At 54.8% G+C, this 15144-nt stretch overlaps 2 protein-coding genes across 10 annotated transcripts in view; one reads left to right on the top strand and one right to left on the bottom strand.

The window, feature by feature from the left end:
• Nucleotides 1-183: 183 nt before the first annotated feature.
• PLEKHB1 (pleckstrin homology domain containing B1) lies at nucleotides 184-10683 on the bottom strand. 4 transcript variants are annotated; one of them, XM_069808667.1, is made up of 10 exons: nucleotides 10561-10683; nucleotides 10384-10459; nucleotides 9829-9981; nucleotides 7582-7745; nucleotides 5433-5492; nucleotides 4801-4953; nucleotides 3758-3860; nucleotides 2774-2813; nucleotides 1985-2090; nucleotides 184-1505 (listed from the first exon to the last, which is right to left on the bottom strand). In XM_069808667.1, exons 5-10 carry the CDS (start codon nucleotides 5467-5469, stop codon nucleotides 1369-1371), a joined length of 576 nt encoding a protein of 191 aa, XP_069664768.1. In that variant the 5' UTR covers nucleotides 5470-5492; nucleotides 7582-7745; nucleotides 9829-9981; nucleotides 10384-10459; nucleotides 10561-10683; the 3' UTR covers nucleotides 184-1368. The 4 variants fall into 4 exon arrangements, with proteins under 4 accessions (XP_069664768.1, XP_069664767.1, XP_069664766.1 ...); XM_069808666.1 differs by having other exon boundaries at nucleotides 10384-10676; XM_069808665.1 differs by lacking the exons at nucleotides 7582-7745; nucleotides 9829-9981; nucleotides 10384-10459; nucleotides 10561-10683 and adding an exon at nucleotides 6594-6672 and having other exon boundaries at nucleotides 5433-5495.
• A 369-nt stretch (nucleotides 10684-11052) lies between these two features.
• The window catches only part of FAM168A (family with sequence similarity 168 member A), a 199548-nt gene continuing 195456 nt past the window's right edge, over nucleotides 11053-15144 (top strand). For 2 of the 6 annotated variants that reach the window (XM_069808659.1, XM_069808652.1), the window contains exon 1: nucleotides 11186-11234. The gene's annotated coding sequence lies outside the window, so the exon portion shown is untranslated. Of the gene's footprint in view, nucleotides 11235-14737; nucleotides 14976-15144 lie in introns of those variants that run through there. The other 4 variants (XM_069808660.1, XM_069808654.1, XM_069808653.1 and 1 more) reach the window with 4 other exon arrangements.

Here is a 15144-nt window from a genome sequence, read left to right as displayed (position 1 = left end):
TTTTTTTTTTTTCTTTTCCTCTCCAAAAATCGATGCAGTTAATGGGAGCGGGTTTGCAGCAGCAGCAACGCAAGGGAGGCTGGGGGAGGATGAGGACAGTGTTTTGGGATATCCCGATCCCCTGTCAGGAGCAGGGACAAACTGATCCAGGGCTTTAACAGCAAGAGTGGGCTGGGGTGCTGGTTGTTACTTTTTTTTTTTTATCTAGCTGTGGCTTTTGTTTTTAATTCTTGATTTTGTTTTAATATTGATGGTGTCTCCAGGATTAAATCGTGCCTCTAAGGGAGATGCGTGGCAGCTGCGCCTCTCCCCCTTCCCTCGACGTCTGCCTGGTGCTGCCCAACGCAGTGCCAAAATGAGAAGTGCCGCTTGTCCCCTGGCCTCAGGGCCACCCAAAGGGACCATGTCCCCGCCTCAATCCCGAACCGCTGCTTCGAAGATCCTGGCTTGGCTGCCAGAAAGGGTCCCTGGTCCCCAGGGAGAGCTGCCCTCATCCCCAAGCGATTTCTCCCCCTCCCAAAAATCAGGGTGAAACTCAACGATATTGTGCATCCCTCCCGCAGTGACTGCCGCTTGGCTGGGGAAGTTGTGATGTTCCCAGGGCTCTTCCCAGCCCAATTCCCAGAGATTTAACCCCAGTTCCCAGGGGTTTAGCCCCAAATCCCAGGGAGTTTTGCACCATTTCTCCAGCTTGGCCAGGCTCAGGGGACCGGTGTGAGGCTGGAATGGGGTGGAAACCCTGCAAAGGTTTTCATCCCCCTTAATCTTTAACCTGTCTCTTGAGCACCCCTGGGGTTGCCTCTCGTGTCAGCACCTGATCCCACTCCGGTGCTGGAACCTCCCGCCAAAAAAAGCTCTTAAAAAGCAGCTGTGCTGTCGGCTTCACCTCGCCAAGCCAGGGCTGCAAAAAAATTCAGCCACCTTCCCCCAAATAAATCCCCCTTGCTCCAAAAACCAGGTATTTCTACAGCCATCTCCCTACAGAGATTTGGGGGGGGGAAATTGAGCCAGGTTTTGGGGTTGGGGCGCTGCGCCCTCCCCTCTGCCGATGGCCCTGGCAGCTCCCCAGGCCCTCTGCGGATGGGAATCGGGCGCTGTGGGGTTTTGGGGTAGGTTTTTGGGGGGTCTCTGAAGCACGTAGGGGTTATTTAATGCAAAAGCCAGGGCTGGGAGGAGGATATGGGATGGGTTTGGGGCTGTATCTCTGTCCCCAGGGTGCAGGGGGCCGAGCAGGCTGTTTTTGGGAGGCCGAGGGTGGCTCGCGGCGGGTACCAAGCCAAGGGTGAGTTAAACCAGGCTGGGGAGGCAAAGGGGGCTGTGGCCCAGCTGGAGGGGGGCCAAATCCTGCGGGAGGAGAGTGCGGGGCTGCTAAAACCAGCATGGCATCCACATGAAGGAGCCGAGGGCAGCGCCGGTGGCAGCCCCCGCCAGCAGCCCCAAGGCCATCTGGTCCCCGGAGACCCGGTAGGGATCCTCGCGCACGATGACGTGGGTCACCCCGGGAGCTGCAAGGCAAAAATTGGGGGTGAGCTGGGGGTGGCGGGGGGGGACACTGTCATCCTGGCACCCCCCCTGATGCCGATGGAGGGGCACCGCTTCCCCCAAGGGGTGCCACTGGAGTGGGATGGAGGGGAGGACCCCTATTTTTGGCTGTCACCCGTGTAGCCATGGCTCCTTCCAGCATTCCCTCCCCACCTTGATGCACCGTGGCAAACAGCCCCCCACCTTGAATGTGCCGCAGTGCGCCGAGTTTGCCGGGTCTCAGCCCATCGGCTCCTGAAGCCAGGCATCGAGCTACAAACTGCAAAGCCATCGCTCGGGGGATCGGTGTGCTGAGGGGGGAGCTGTGACCCACTCCCCCCCCCAGCCAAATTAAGCATCCCCCGGTTGGTAATAAGGCAAAGCATCAAACAAACATTGGGGAGGGATGAGGTGAATCAGGATGTGGCCACCGCCCCTGATGCCACCGGATGGGGCCACCCACCTCCGTACTGGTGGCCGTAGTGGCCGGAGCTGATGTAGGCGGTCTGGTGGGAGTCGAGGGGCACCGTCTGGTAGTAGTCGTCGTCGTAGGGGTCATAGACATGCACCTGGGAGCAGCGGGAGCATGGCGTGAGGCTGGTGCCCAGACCGGGCTGCGCAGGGTATGGTGGAGCCGCAACCCAGCCAGTGTGGCCATGCCGATGCCATGCCTCAGTTTCCCCCATGTGTAACGGGGGCCTGAATCGCTTGGGTTCCCCTGCACTGCTGAAAGGGGGGCCCAGAGTGTCTGAAATGCCAGGGGCAGCCTTTGCTCAAGCACCCGAATCATCTACCTGTGCTCAGGTCCCCTGAATTGCGTCCCCTGTCACCTTGACTCTGCCCCCATTCCCCTTAACTTGGCCTCTGTCACCATAACCGTGTTCCCCATCACCTTAATCATGCCCCCGTTCCCCTTAAATTCTGCCCCCGTTCCCCTTAAATTCTGCCCCCGTTCCCCTTAACTGTGTCTCCTGTCACAGTAACTCTGCCCCCATCACACCAGACTGCTGAACAGGGTCACCCTCCGCTCTGTCATCTTCCGTCGGTGGCATCCCGAATGGACTGCTCTGTCACTAATGCTTCTCCACCTTTTTCCCCGTCTGGCTCCAGGGGCTTTACTCAATGGGCGCAGGATCTTGGGGGGCCACCCCGAGCTCAGCGTCAGCCCCGGGGTTGGTGTAACCTCTACCCAGGCCCTGCCCGAAGGCCGTGCCGGGATGGTGCACCCTTGCTTTGGGGGATGAAGCCTCACCGGGGTGGATTTAGCCTCCAGCACGGCCATCTTCCAAGCGCTGCAAACAAAAAAGAGGGACTCGGTTTTGGGGTGTGCTGGAGCGGGGGGAATTGTCCCCGTGGGGCCGCTTGGCTGGACAGCAGCTCCGCTGGACACACGTGTCCCCCTTCCTCCCTCCACCGGTGACCTGGATACGGCTGCGGGGCTGGCATTAATCTTTAATGCCCTACTAGCCAGTGCTGGGCTAATAGGTGGGGACTGGAAGGTGCCAGGAGGTACCCAACGCCACGGGGATGGGCACAGGGCTAAACACTCTCCTTGGAAACAGCCCCAGCTAAAACAAGGGCAGGCAGGAAAATGACATCTAAATTGGGGGGAAAAAGCAGGTAACGGATGAATTTCCATTCAGCTGGGGTCAAGCTCAAATGGATCAAGCTTAGTTTGGCCACGGCTGAACATCTCCCTCCATCTAAGTTCAGCTGAATGTTCCCACTTTTTTTTATTTTATAATTTTTTGGACTTTTTTATTTAAAAATGAAACTTTTATAAAAATAAAATTCTGAAGTTTTTACAGATATAAATAGAAGGGGAACACTGCTAAAAAGCATGTGTTTCCTCCTGCTGGGCATGGCCTTAAGCCAGTAAAGACTTAACTTTCACACTATTTATCGCCAAATACCGATGAAAACCCTTCCCAAGTGATCCTCAGTCAGGCCAAGAGATGATTTCTCATCTGGGAGGGAAACCCACCTCACAGGAGACCCAACTGCTTAAAAATAGCTGCTTTTGGCTCTGGATTATTCAGTGGGAAATCCAAATCTCCACCTACGCCTATCACCCTGTGAGCGAACGCAGGTGTTTGAGAAAACAGGGGCTGTGGGGGGTTTTAACCACGGGTGGGACGTGGTGGGAGCGGGACGAGGCTCGCTCCAGGCTCGGATAATTTGGATGAAAAAGCCGCCAAGGGCGTTTCGGTGCCGCTGCCGCGGGATTTCAGCTTACACGGCGTCGTCCTCGCTCTCAGCGCAGAGCGTCGTCTTGGAGCCGTCCCGCAGCACGACGGTCAGCAGGCAGTCGCGGCTCTTCCCCTCGGGCGGCTGCACATCTGGAAATGGAAGGGGCAGGATCTGGCCTCAGCGAAAGAGGTGCCCCGGAGACCCTCCCCATCTGCCCATGGACCCTCTTGGGAGAGGGTTGGGCTCCAAATTACCCCGGCATGACCAGATTCCCCCCTGCCCCACTCATGTGACATTAAAAAAACTGTTTGCAATTTGGGTTTAATTTCGGCTCTGTCTCCACTCGCAAGATGTGGTTGGGATCTCAAAGGTTAAAAGCCAAGACGAGCAAAGAGCTGACCAGCAGAAACTTCCACCCCCACGGCAGAAAGAAAATGGAAGGGCAGAAAATTGCCAGAAATCTGATCGAGGCCACGAGGCCGAGCTGTGTTTGCTTTGCATTTGCCAGATTGCAGCAAGCACCCAAATTCTGTAGAAACTCGAGATGCTCGCTGCTGGAGTTGGATCATGAGCTTGAGCAAGAAAAAAATCTTAAATCCACGAGGCTCGTGCATCTTCCCCTGTTCTCAAAGCTCGGCGGGACCCTCTGGTGAGCATAAACCTTTGGGTTTGTGCTCCCACTGTGGCATCCCGGCATTGCTGCCACTCGCAGCCCAAGAAAAAGGCGCTTTGTGCAGCAGCCGTGGGCTGCCGGGGCCGAGCCGAGCCGGTGCTTTGTTCTCCTTGTTTGTGCGAGACGGCAAGGGATGAGTCAGTGCCGTGGGATCATGTTTTGAACAAGCACAAACCAGGAGGAGAGTTTCTCCTTCCTTCCCTGTGGAAAAGCAATGGAAGAGAAGGTGCAGCATGCAACTCACAGGGAAGGGCTTGCTGCTGGCTGGGAGCTAGAAAGGGGTGTATTAGGCAGCCGGGATTATTTTTGGGGTATCCTAGACGTGCACAAGCACAAGCAGAGCATCATTTGAAAGGGTTACAGCTACGTGGAGAGCTCTGCACGGGATGGGGCTGGGGACGCGGGACTTTGCTCACCTCTGCACTCGCGGCCGGTCTTCACATCCCGGCAGCTGTATTTGATGTGGATCCGGCCGTCCATGTCACGCTGCGTCTCGTCGTGGTAGTAAACCAAGCTGCCGTCCAGGTAGAGGACGAACCAGTTTCTCTTCCAGCGGCGCAGGATGGAGCCTGATGGGATGGGGAGGAGGTGAAGGACCCCAGTGAGTGCAGTGGGATACCACGAGACCCAACACCGTCCCCCAAATTTGCAGCCAGATCCCACCACCCCTTGCAAGAGCCACTGCATCTCGCAGGACACCCGTGCCTGGCGTGAGCATCTGGGGCAGCATGACCAGGTGGCTTTAAATTAAAAAAAGCTGCCAAAAAAGCCATCAGGGCATCTCGGTGCTGTCCTGCCGCGCACACGGGACCAGATCCAACTCCGGACGTGGAGCCGTGTGTCTCTTTTCATGGCAGACAGCCCCTCTCTCCTCTTACGTAAATCCGTGAGCGGCTGAGCCGCGATTTCCTCGCTGCCGTGGATTAACCGCCCAGGTCGGGGTCCATTCTCCCTCCCTGTGCCTCCTCCCCGCATCCCATAGCCAAAACCTGTCCGGGTTTTTTTTCTGGGGGGCTCCCAACCTGGAAAGCTCAAGGGTTGCACTTACTCTGCCGCCAAAGCCAACCGCTCTTCACCAGCGCCATGGCTGCGAGAGGGTTTTCCGGACCTGCTGGCACGGGAAAAATAAGGTGATTAAAACAGCAGCTCCTGCCTCGCCTACGGCTTTTCCCCCAGCTCTCACCTCCCCGCAGCTCCGGGAGCAAAGCGGGATGGGGATTCACCCTCGTTGCCCCTTTTTTTTGTGGGGGGGATGAGCCGAGCGCACAGGTTAATCAGGGTTAGACAGATGTGGGATTTCGTCATCTGGGAAACGTGAAAGCAGGGAGGAGGAACTCCAGCCACCTTTCTTTCTGCCTTTAATCTCATTGGGATTTAGGGATTATCATCCCATGGAGGTAAGTGGAGAAATCCAGGCCATGTATGAGAACAGGCAGCAACTCCCCACGGCCCCGGTAACTTTCCACGGCAAACGACAACCACACTTGTTTATTTTCCCCTGCCTAGATGGAAATTAGTCCTTAATAAGGCCATGAAGTCATCGCTCACCGAGTCCCTGAGTAGAGCCAATACCCCAGGGCCAGGCAGAAGCGGTTCCCCAGCCACAGCCCCCGCATCCACGCGCCAACCAAGAGCCCCAGCACTCTGATGACGGGGGCTCAGCACCCCAGGACGGCCTCCAGGACTGGCTGCCTGGGTCCCCTCCTGGTCTGGGGGCACACCAAGGCGCAGACCCCCACCCAGTACCTCTGTGCCTTGGTACCTGCGTTACCCAGCGCCCGAATCCCTGGGTATCCACATCCCCCTGGAATCCGCAGCCCTGGTACCCGCATCCCCCTGGCACCCACATGCCCCTGGTACCTACATGCCCCCGGCAGCCGCATCCCCCCGAAATCACAGCCCCAGGTTACCTACATCCCCTGGCACCCTCGCCCTCTTCTACTCGCATCCCCCAGGTACCCCCATCCCTCAGTACTCACATCCCCCTGGCAACCTCAACAGCCCCCCCCCCGTATTTGCAGCCCCCGGTACCCACATCTCCTGGTACTCGCAGCCCCCGGCATCCTTCCCCCCTGCCCCATACCCACATTTTGGGGCACCCCCTTTCCACATCCCTCAGTACTGTCACCCCCTGGTACCCTCACTCCCCCAGTACCCCCACCCCGCGGTAGCCGGACCCCCCCCCGGAGCCGCCCCCCGCATCCCTCACCGGGAGGAGGCGGCGCGGCGGGTCCCCGCTGCGGGCAGAGCTGCGCTCCGCTCCCGCTGCCCGCCCCTGCCTGCCCCTGCCCGCCCGCACGGACCGCCGGGAGCTGTAGTCCGGCACCGGCAGGGGCAGGCAGGAACGGGGCGGCGGGATCGGCTAGGTAAAAGCAGCCTAAGGTACCGAGCAGGGGGGAAAATATCGCTTTTTAGCAATTTATCCCCCGAAAACCAGATGCCCGGTGCCGGCTCGGCTGGGTAGAAGCATCCTAAGGTACCGGGCAGGGGGGAAGATATCACTTTTTAGCAATTTATCCCCCAAAACCAGATGCCTGGTGCCGGCTCGGCTGGGTAGAAGCATCTTAAGGTACTAGGCGGGGGGGAAATACTGCTTTTTAGTAATTTATCCCCCAAACCCAGATGCCCGGCACTGGCATGGCTGGGCTGGTGCCGGGCTGGTGCCACTGGTGATGCCCGTGGTTGATCCGGCCGCGACCCACCAAGGAGTCAGGATCCAGTACCTCCAAGCCACCCTTTCTTCCCCAGAGCCCCCCTTTTCCTCTGGACATGGAGCAGCCACAGGGTTGGGAGAAGCCGGGCAATTGAGGGGGTCCAGGTGGGACTACGGGGGCCATAAACAACCCATGTGCTTGGGTGCCCTTGGGAGGGCTCAGCCCAAACGGCAGCTCCAAAGCCATACCCGGGGCAGCAAGGGGATGCCCGGGGGTCTCCTGCCCCACACAGAGATAGGACCGGAGCTGGTTATAGGGAGATGACATGCTTGGGAGATGCAGGACCCTCCTCCGGTGCTGGGAATGGGTCTGAGGAGGCGTTGAGTACCACGACGGGATCCTGCCAGAGCAAGGACCAGGGGCACACCACCGGTAGGAGCATAAATCAGGAACAACTCAAATTATTTTAAGCACCTAAGCGCTCAGCTGCATTGAATTTCTGAGTGGAGTGAATTCTTCTCTGCGTTAAAATCAAGGTCTGACCTGGTTCCAGTTGGATGTAAGAGCAAAACTATCACTGGCTCTGGAGACAAACGGGCTGAAGTCACACGTGCTCAAAGGCTGCAGGGTTGGAAAAGCTTCTGGAGTTGTTGCTGTGCATTACCAGGGCCCTTTGCCCCATTCCAGACATCTGAAGCTCTGCAAATCTGTTGGGAGCAAAAAACCAAAACAGAGGTTAGGAGGGAGGAGAGCCTGGGATGCATCCCTGTGCCCGGCCAGCAGCTGGCGGAGACACAGTCCCCGGCCCCCAGGCAGATCTGGAAATCACAGACTGAGGAACTGCGGGGAAAACGCGAGGTTGAATTATTTGGGCAGATCAAGAGCCAAGAATCACCCAACCCCTCTTATCCACTCCTCCTCTTCCACAAAATAAGCGCCAGCAAGCAATAACTATATATTTTTAATATATATCTCTCCATACTTATATGTAGGGCATGCCCAGGCAAACGTGGCAGGATTTGCGCGTGGGCAGGGATGTGTTTCTATTGAGACAAGCCTGTGGCGGGAGCCCAGAGCCTCTCCCAAAGCCTTTTTTTGCTGCCTGGGGAAGGAAATAGCACATTTCCTACGGCTCCACTCGCGCGCTGGAAACGGTTGGGCCCGAGACAACTTAGGGAGCGCAATCCCCGGCGGCTGGCTGGCATTACGTGGCTTAAAATACAAGCCAGGCTATTTATAGTCAAGGCTGGGCTGATAATAAAGATGTTTATTAAGCATATGGCAACCCTTAATACAAAAAAACCTCATCTATTCCAGCAGGCTTTTCCAATGTAAAGCCCTTTCCCCTCCCCTCCCTCCAGCGCTGGCTTTACTGTGCCAAACAGCAGAAGGAATTAAATTAATCCAGCAGCATGCAGGTTGATTATGAAGGAGTTAAACTGCAATTGCCCCATCGGCCAGGCTACATAAATGCAGCCCCACGCATCCCTCCGTGCTGGTTATCGGGCTGCAAAATATCCTTATCGTTCTAAATATTTCAGAGATGTACATTGGGAAATCAGGGGCTGGGCCAGATACTTTGTTCTGCAATGAATTAATAAAAAAAGTTCACTTAAGAAGGGATTTGGGCTGAAATTTGGATTTACTCCGTGCTGTCCACTGGTATCGGGCTGCCCCTCCGTAGGTAGAGGTATGCCACAGTTTGGTATAAGTTGTTCTCAAAGCTTTTCCGCCGCGTTATTGTGAGCTCTGCCACAGGACCGGAATAATTTGTCTCCTTGACAGCAAAAGGACATGCTGCTGAGTGAAATAAATAGATGCTCTATTTAAAATGGCAGCAGATTTTCATGGGGTTGAAAATCTATAGTGCTGCACTAATGGGTTCTGCTTGGCTGCAGCCCCCGGTCGGATGGCAGATAAGACATCAAGTTTATTCCAAGAAGGAGAGGAGGGAAACAACAACAACAACAACAAAAAAAGAGAGCAGAAATAAACCTCCCCAGGGAGCAAACATCAACGCAGCCCACATGTTTGTGATGGACGGGCTGAAATGGCAGGCATCGGGGATTGCAAACTAAACATGGTACCATTAAAACATTGCCAAATGGCTCTGCTTTCCTCTGGGGAAGAAAATTATGCTGGCATGAGATTTTGGGGGCTTGGTTTATTTTTTTTTTGCAAACTGGGGTTGGTGTTTTTTGGTTAGATGGGATAAATTTGGGACACACTGGGTGGAAATGGTGACCTGAGGAGCCAGGAGGTTATTTCCAGCTGGCAAAGCTGTGCAGGTGGAAGAAGGGAAAGGATGCAACATGGGAACAGACATGGCCTCTCGCTCAGGGGACCCAAATCACAGATTTTCCCCCCCGATTTTCCATAGCAGCTGGGTGCTGCTCAGTAAAAGGGACGGACTTTGAAACTTGCAGTTTGTCTTTCCTCCAGCTGGGCTCTGTCCACATCTCACCCGGGTGGTTGTTACAGCAGGAAGCTGTCACAGAGCAGTGGCTCAGTGCCTGGTGGAGATCTCTGTCCTAGCCAAAGCCTTGGGTTTTGGGTACGAAACAAAGGATTTTTGAAACTCTTCCCATGTCTCACATGATGTAGGAAAGCAGCATCTCCCCCGGTGGGTCTCCCCTGTCTCCTCCTGCTGTGGAGGCGGGTGGGCAGAAGCTCTGGGGGTTCGGACCCGCTGTCCCCGTGCTTGAACCCAGGGAGAGCCACGGGAGAGGATACCCCAACACTTGCTTTTTCTCTCACAAACATGCACCTGCCGTTGGGACAGGTCAGTACCTGGCTTGTAGGGGGGGATAAAACCCCCACGGTGGGCTGTTAAAGAGCCCCCAAATACTGCTGGAGGCTCCCTTAACCGTGTAATATTCGGCATCACTGCGGCTGAGCACGTCCCATCGGTGCTGCCAGCGTCCTCCATCCTGCGGGAGGAACCTGCAAGGAGAAATGTTTCCTTCAACAGGGTTTTCACAACATCCCCCCCATGCCAGCGTGTCCAAAGGGTGAGAAACCGAAGCGCGCAGCTCGGGTATGACCCTTGCCACCCCTGGGACACCCCCATCCCGACTCCCTGGTTCCCCAGGGGGTTGTTTGACATCGATCGCTCGGGAAACAAAACTGCCAGCACGCATCTTCACAAAAAGCGAAATACTTTGAACCGCAGTTGAGTGTTGTGAGAGACTGAGGAGGGGACGTACCCCTGTTGGTGTCAGTCCCCGAGGGAAGACCCGCAGGAATTTAATTCTTCACCTCCCAGATTACCAGCACTTTCCCAAAATACTCCTTTCCCGCCCTGAAACCGGGGCGCTGAGCTGCGGTGATGCGCTTTGCACCCACCTCATCGCCGCCTGCACCGGTGGGTGCCGCTGGTCCCTCCTATGAGGTTTCCCGTGAATTTTTTTCACACCCGTTCCTGCGTGAAAAAGTAAAAGCGCTCGTTTGCGTTGCCGGAGAAGGGCCCTTTCCCTCTCCCCGGCCAAGGCCGGGCCCCGAGGCTCTCCCCTCCTCTCCCACCACAGGCCCGGGCTGATGTAGGGGCTGCGTTCACCGGGCGGCCCGAGGATCGTCTACCCGGAGCCGGGGTCCGGGTCCCGCCGAGCCTCTCCTCACACGGCCCGGTGGGGATCCCCGCCGCGGCCCGTGTCCTCCCCTCAGCCCGCGCGGACTACAACTCCCGTCATGCCCCGCCGAACTACAACTCCCGGCATGCCGCGCCGCACCACCTCATCTTCCCCCTCCCCTCCCGCAGCCCTCCCGCCGCACTACACCTCCCAGCAGCCAGCGCGCCGGCACTCCACCTCCCAACCTACCCCTCGGCCGCCCGGGCCCTGTCTCCCACCCCGCCCGCCTCACGGACTACATTACCCAGCGTGCCCCGCGCAAAACGCCGGGCGCCCAGCCGCGGCGGCTGCGCGCGGGGCACGCCGGGAGCGGTAGTCCTTACCGCGGCTGTAACGGTCCCGCTGGTGGTACTCCCCCCCCTCCACCGCTAACACCCCCCCCCCCCAACCTCCTCCGCCCGCCGCTGCCGCCGCCGCCGCCGCCCCCTTCCCCCACCGGCTGGCGGCTGCGGGCAGAGGCAGGAGCCGCGGAGAAGGCAGCGGGAGGAGGGGGAGAGCGCTGCTGCCGCCGCCGCTGCTGCTGCACCGGCAGAGGGGACGCCGCCGCCGCCGCCCGAGGAGCCGCAGGTGAGGGGGGGGACACACGGACCCCGGAGGGCGGCCGCTGCCGGTGAGGGGGGGTGTGGGTGTGTGTGTGTGAGGCGGCGGGTGACAGCGGGGGGGGCCGTGAGGGGACAGCGGGGGGGGGGGGGTTTGGCTGCGAGCCCCCCCGGCGGAGGGGACAGGGCCGTGTGTGTGTGTGTGGGGGGAGCATCCTCTCAGGACGGGGCTTTGCGTGGGCCCCCTCTTTGGTGGGTGAGGGTCACGCGTGGCAGAAGAGCCCGAGCCGGTGGGAAAGGGGAAGACCACCGCCCTGGGGAGGGCGAGACCCGGCCCCCAGAGCCTGTTGTTCGTCGTGTGCCCCCCCCCCCCCCCCGAAAGCCTGTTGTCCCCCCTCAGCCTTGGTGGCGGGGGGTTTCCCTTCAGCCCCACGGGGGAACGAGCGCGCTCGATGCCCTCAGGTTTGGGCGTGGGGGGCACAGCGGGGGGGGGGTTCACCTCACCAGCCGCTTTTTGGGGTGCTGGGGTGTCCCCCCCACCCCACCTGAGGAGGCACCAGCGCCGGGTCCAAGGCAAGTTTCACCTTCTGTTGGTGTGGAAGAAGAGAAATTGGGGCGAGCGGGGGTTCAGGGGGGATTTTCTTCGGCGCGTCCAGCTCTCGACCCTCAGGAGATGTCGGGGGGGGGGGGTCGGGGATGTGGGTGCACCCAGAGATTTGGGGGGGGGATGCTGTCGCTTCACGCCGTACCCACCGAAAAAATCGAGAGGGGCACGTGGGGACGACGATGAAGACGAGGGCGAGAGCGATATAGGGGAATATTAACGAGCCCGCCAGCAACTTTATGGGATGGGAAGGGCCGAGTTGCGGCCGTCTATCCCCCGTCCCGCTCCCTTTTGCAGGGGGTGTAAAAATGACCCAGGTTTGATGAGAGGGGGGGATGCCGGCGCACAATATCCGTAGCCTGAAAGCAGAGAGCGCAAGGTTGTGAAATGTAAGGTGGCGTTATTTTTTCTGTCTGTATAAAATAGTATGTGCTATTCATTTTTATGAAAGGGGTGAATTTTTTTTTTCTTTTTTTTTAGTTTTGGCAATAATTGCTTGAATACTTTGTTATTGGTGTTGTGGCTTTCAGGGCAATGAAGTCCATCGCTATATTGTGGGTTAATAATGCCCAAAAGGTGCTTAGCTTCAGTCCTTTATAGAAAACACAGGAGCCTTGAAGTATGGAAATGAAATAAATATTCATTATCAAAAAAAGGTTTTGTACTGTGTTGGATTTTGGGGTGGATTTTTTTCCTTTTTTTTTTCTTTCCCCCCCCCCCTGCACATCATGATGATAAGCTTTCAGGTTATGGCTTGTATTTCCATAGACTGAATTTCATTCAAAAGGCATTCATTTAGGGCTGAATACTGTCAAATGTAGAAAAATGAGCAGGTTGAGGTTTTTTTTTCCCCTCTCTTGGACAAAGGCATGTTGTATTAACCAGAAAGAAACCCCAAGTGATTCTATTTATGTTTTAATCAAAATATGATTTAAGATGCAGTGGTGTGTTTATTCTTGCTGTTAAATAGTGATGGAGGAAGCTAGAGCTTTTTTTTTTTTTTTTTAAAGGAATGTGAATGATGGAAACATCTTTAGGGAAACATTTTGCTGGACTTGATTGCATCAACCGCATTATTTCATGAAATGTTAACTGTGAAGTGGTTGTTGATTAGAACTCAAATTGAGGAGTGATGTTGAGCAATGTAAAGAAAAAGGAAATTAGTACAAGGAAGCCAAATGCTTATTTCTTTTTAGTTCTTTCTGATTTTAATTTTCAATTTTAACTGTTTCACGGATTCTCTTGACCTTTATGGTTGAGTCCATTAAAAAAAAACCTAACCAACAACTATGGTCTGAATATTTATTCTTGCTAGATGCATGTCGTCATTAAAAGGACTGATATCAGTTAGCAGTGTATTTTTTGGATGAAATATATATATATTAAATCTGGTTAACTTTTCTTCTGGAAGTTACAAATATCAACTTACCTAGGTATGCATCTTAACTTTTTTTTTTTTTTTTTTAACCAAAGTAAATATTTACATTTTCCAGAAGGAATCTCTCTCTCCCAAATGATGTGCTTATAGTGGCCTTTCATTTTAGTGAACGTGTGCTAAGTATTTCAGAGATTATTGTTCGGATGTATGGGCTTTTTTGTATACTCTTCAGTTGATTAAAATTCCTGGCTGTTAGTAAAGACACACTTTTTTTGAGATGTAGATATATAGCCCTTCTCCTTTGGAACAAAGGGATGGGAAGCAACATGACTGCATGCCATGAAGGTGTTTTGAGTTTGTTCAGTAATGGGAGATACTGCTTGGAGTGAGAAACCTAAATGATACACCCATATTGTGTCAAAATTAATGTGAAATAACTATGGGATATGGTCATTTAGGGAGAACATATTGTAGAGATCCTTTCTGATCTTAGGTGATATTCATCTGTCAAATTCAATGATTAGTCTGCATCGCAGGAGGTGAACTAGTTAGGGATTTTTAAAAATGCTCTTTGCAGTTAGGTTTTTATGCTCCCCTGTATCAGTAACCCACCACGCGGATAACAGGCAAAAACAGGAAAGAAAGGTGATACTGCTCCTGGTGCTCCTGAAAACGTTTCTCAGGCAAGGGAAAATGCTTTGGAGAAGCATTTCTGCGAAAGGCCTTCAGTACCTCAACTGAAAGCATAATCAAAATGATAATTAAATTGAGTCTAAATTTCATTATCTGATCTGTCTAGAAGAGCTTGTGAACCTCAGTTTGGAGATGTAGGTGCAAATGCAGCCACTTCGGGCAAGGGAAGCGTGTGTTTAATCCAGGTTAGTGTCCGCTTTTGGTTAAGTTTTCGAAGGCGATCGCCGTGAGGTTGGCACTGATCTCCTGTTCTGAGAAGTGGGACATTTGCAGCTGGGATGGAGCTCCCGGGTCACCAAGTCCTACCCGCCGCCAAAGCCAGCAACCGTGGCACAAGCATAATTCAATCTTATTTTAAACCTGGGTGTTTTTCTGCTGCTGCCTGTGGCAGAGGAGCGTTCCAGACCTTTATCCTCTGGTGGTTAGAAACCTCCACATTTCCACCAGGAGCTCTCCGCCGATTTCCAGCTCTCAAGCGGCCGGTAGCAGTTGATGAGGCTGTCAAAAGGGAAATACAACTTTTATATCTTCCTTTCTGAGCTCACTCTTTCCTTCAGTCCGGATTATGATCTTCATTTGTCTTCCAGTCATGCCTTTTGGGCTTGATTGTATCTGCAGAGGCCCCCGATTTCCCTTTCCGCAGCACAAGTGCTCCGTGTACTTTCTGTTTCCTCTGCAATTCATAAGTCTCTCCTTAAACCGCGGCGTTCTTAACTGCGCGTTTCGGTCCCGAATTAGCTCCCCTCGCCCTCGCTGACGTGCGGCCGGACGGCGCTCCGCTCGGCTGGCTTTTCCTCGGGCGGCTGTGGATGGTCGCGCGCCGTCTCCCTGTGCCGCGGAGGTGCTCGGGCTGACCCTTGTCACGAGGCGAGAGACGTGCGATGTCCTGCCAGTCTCCTCCTCCCAGCGCTTGTACGACAAAGAAGTATTTGAAGCATCCCCTGGAAAACCACGTTATTAGCCAGCGTGCTCGGGGAGGAGTGTCTCTTGCATCGCTTTCAAAGTGCAAACGAGGTGATTTTTCTACAGTGCCGCTTTTGATTTATTTGCGGGTGAGATCGTGTGTCTGAGAAGAAGCTGGCTGTGAAGGAGAGGTTCGTAACTATTCGCGTTGGTCTCGTTTCTTAATGTACCGTGATCTTTCTAATCAATCAGGCTCAATTGTGTTGCTTAAAACCCGTAAGTCATCATGTTCAGTCCATAGAAATATTCGATCCAAAATGACTGAATGAGAAAAGTGTTCTCGTTATATTCTACAGTATT

This window comes from Haliaeetus albicilla, chromosome 20, assembly GCF_947461875.1.
Source record: "Haliaeetus albicilla chromosome 20, bHalAlb1.1, whole genome shotgun sequence".
In the NCBI taxonomy this organism is placed as follows: Eukaryota; Metazoa; Chordata; class Aves; order Accipitriformes; family Accipitridae; genus Haliaeetus; species Haliaeetus albicilla.
This window is presented reverse-complemented; position numbering and strand designations above follow the sequence as displayed.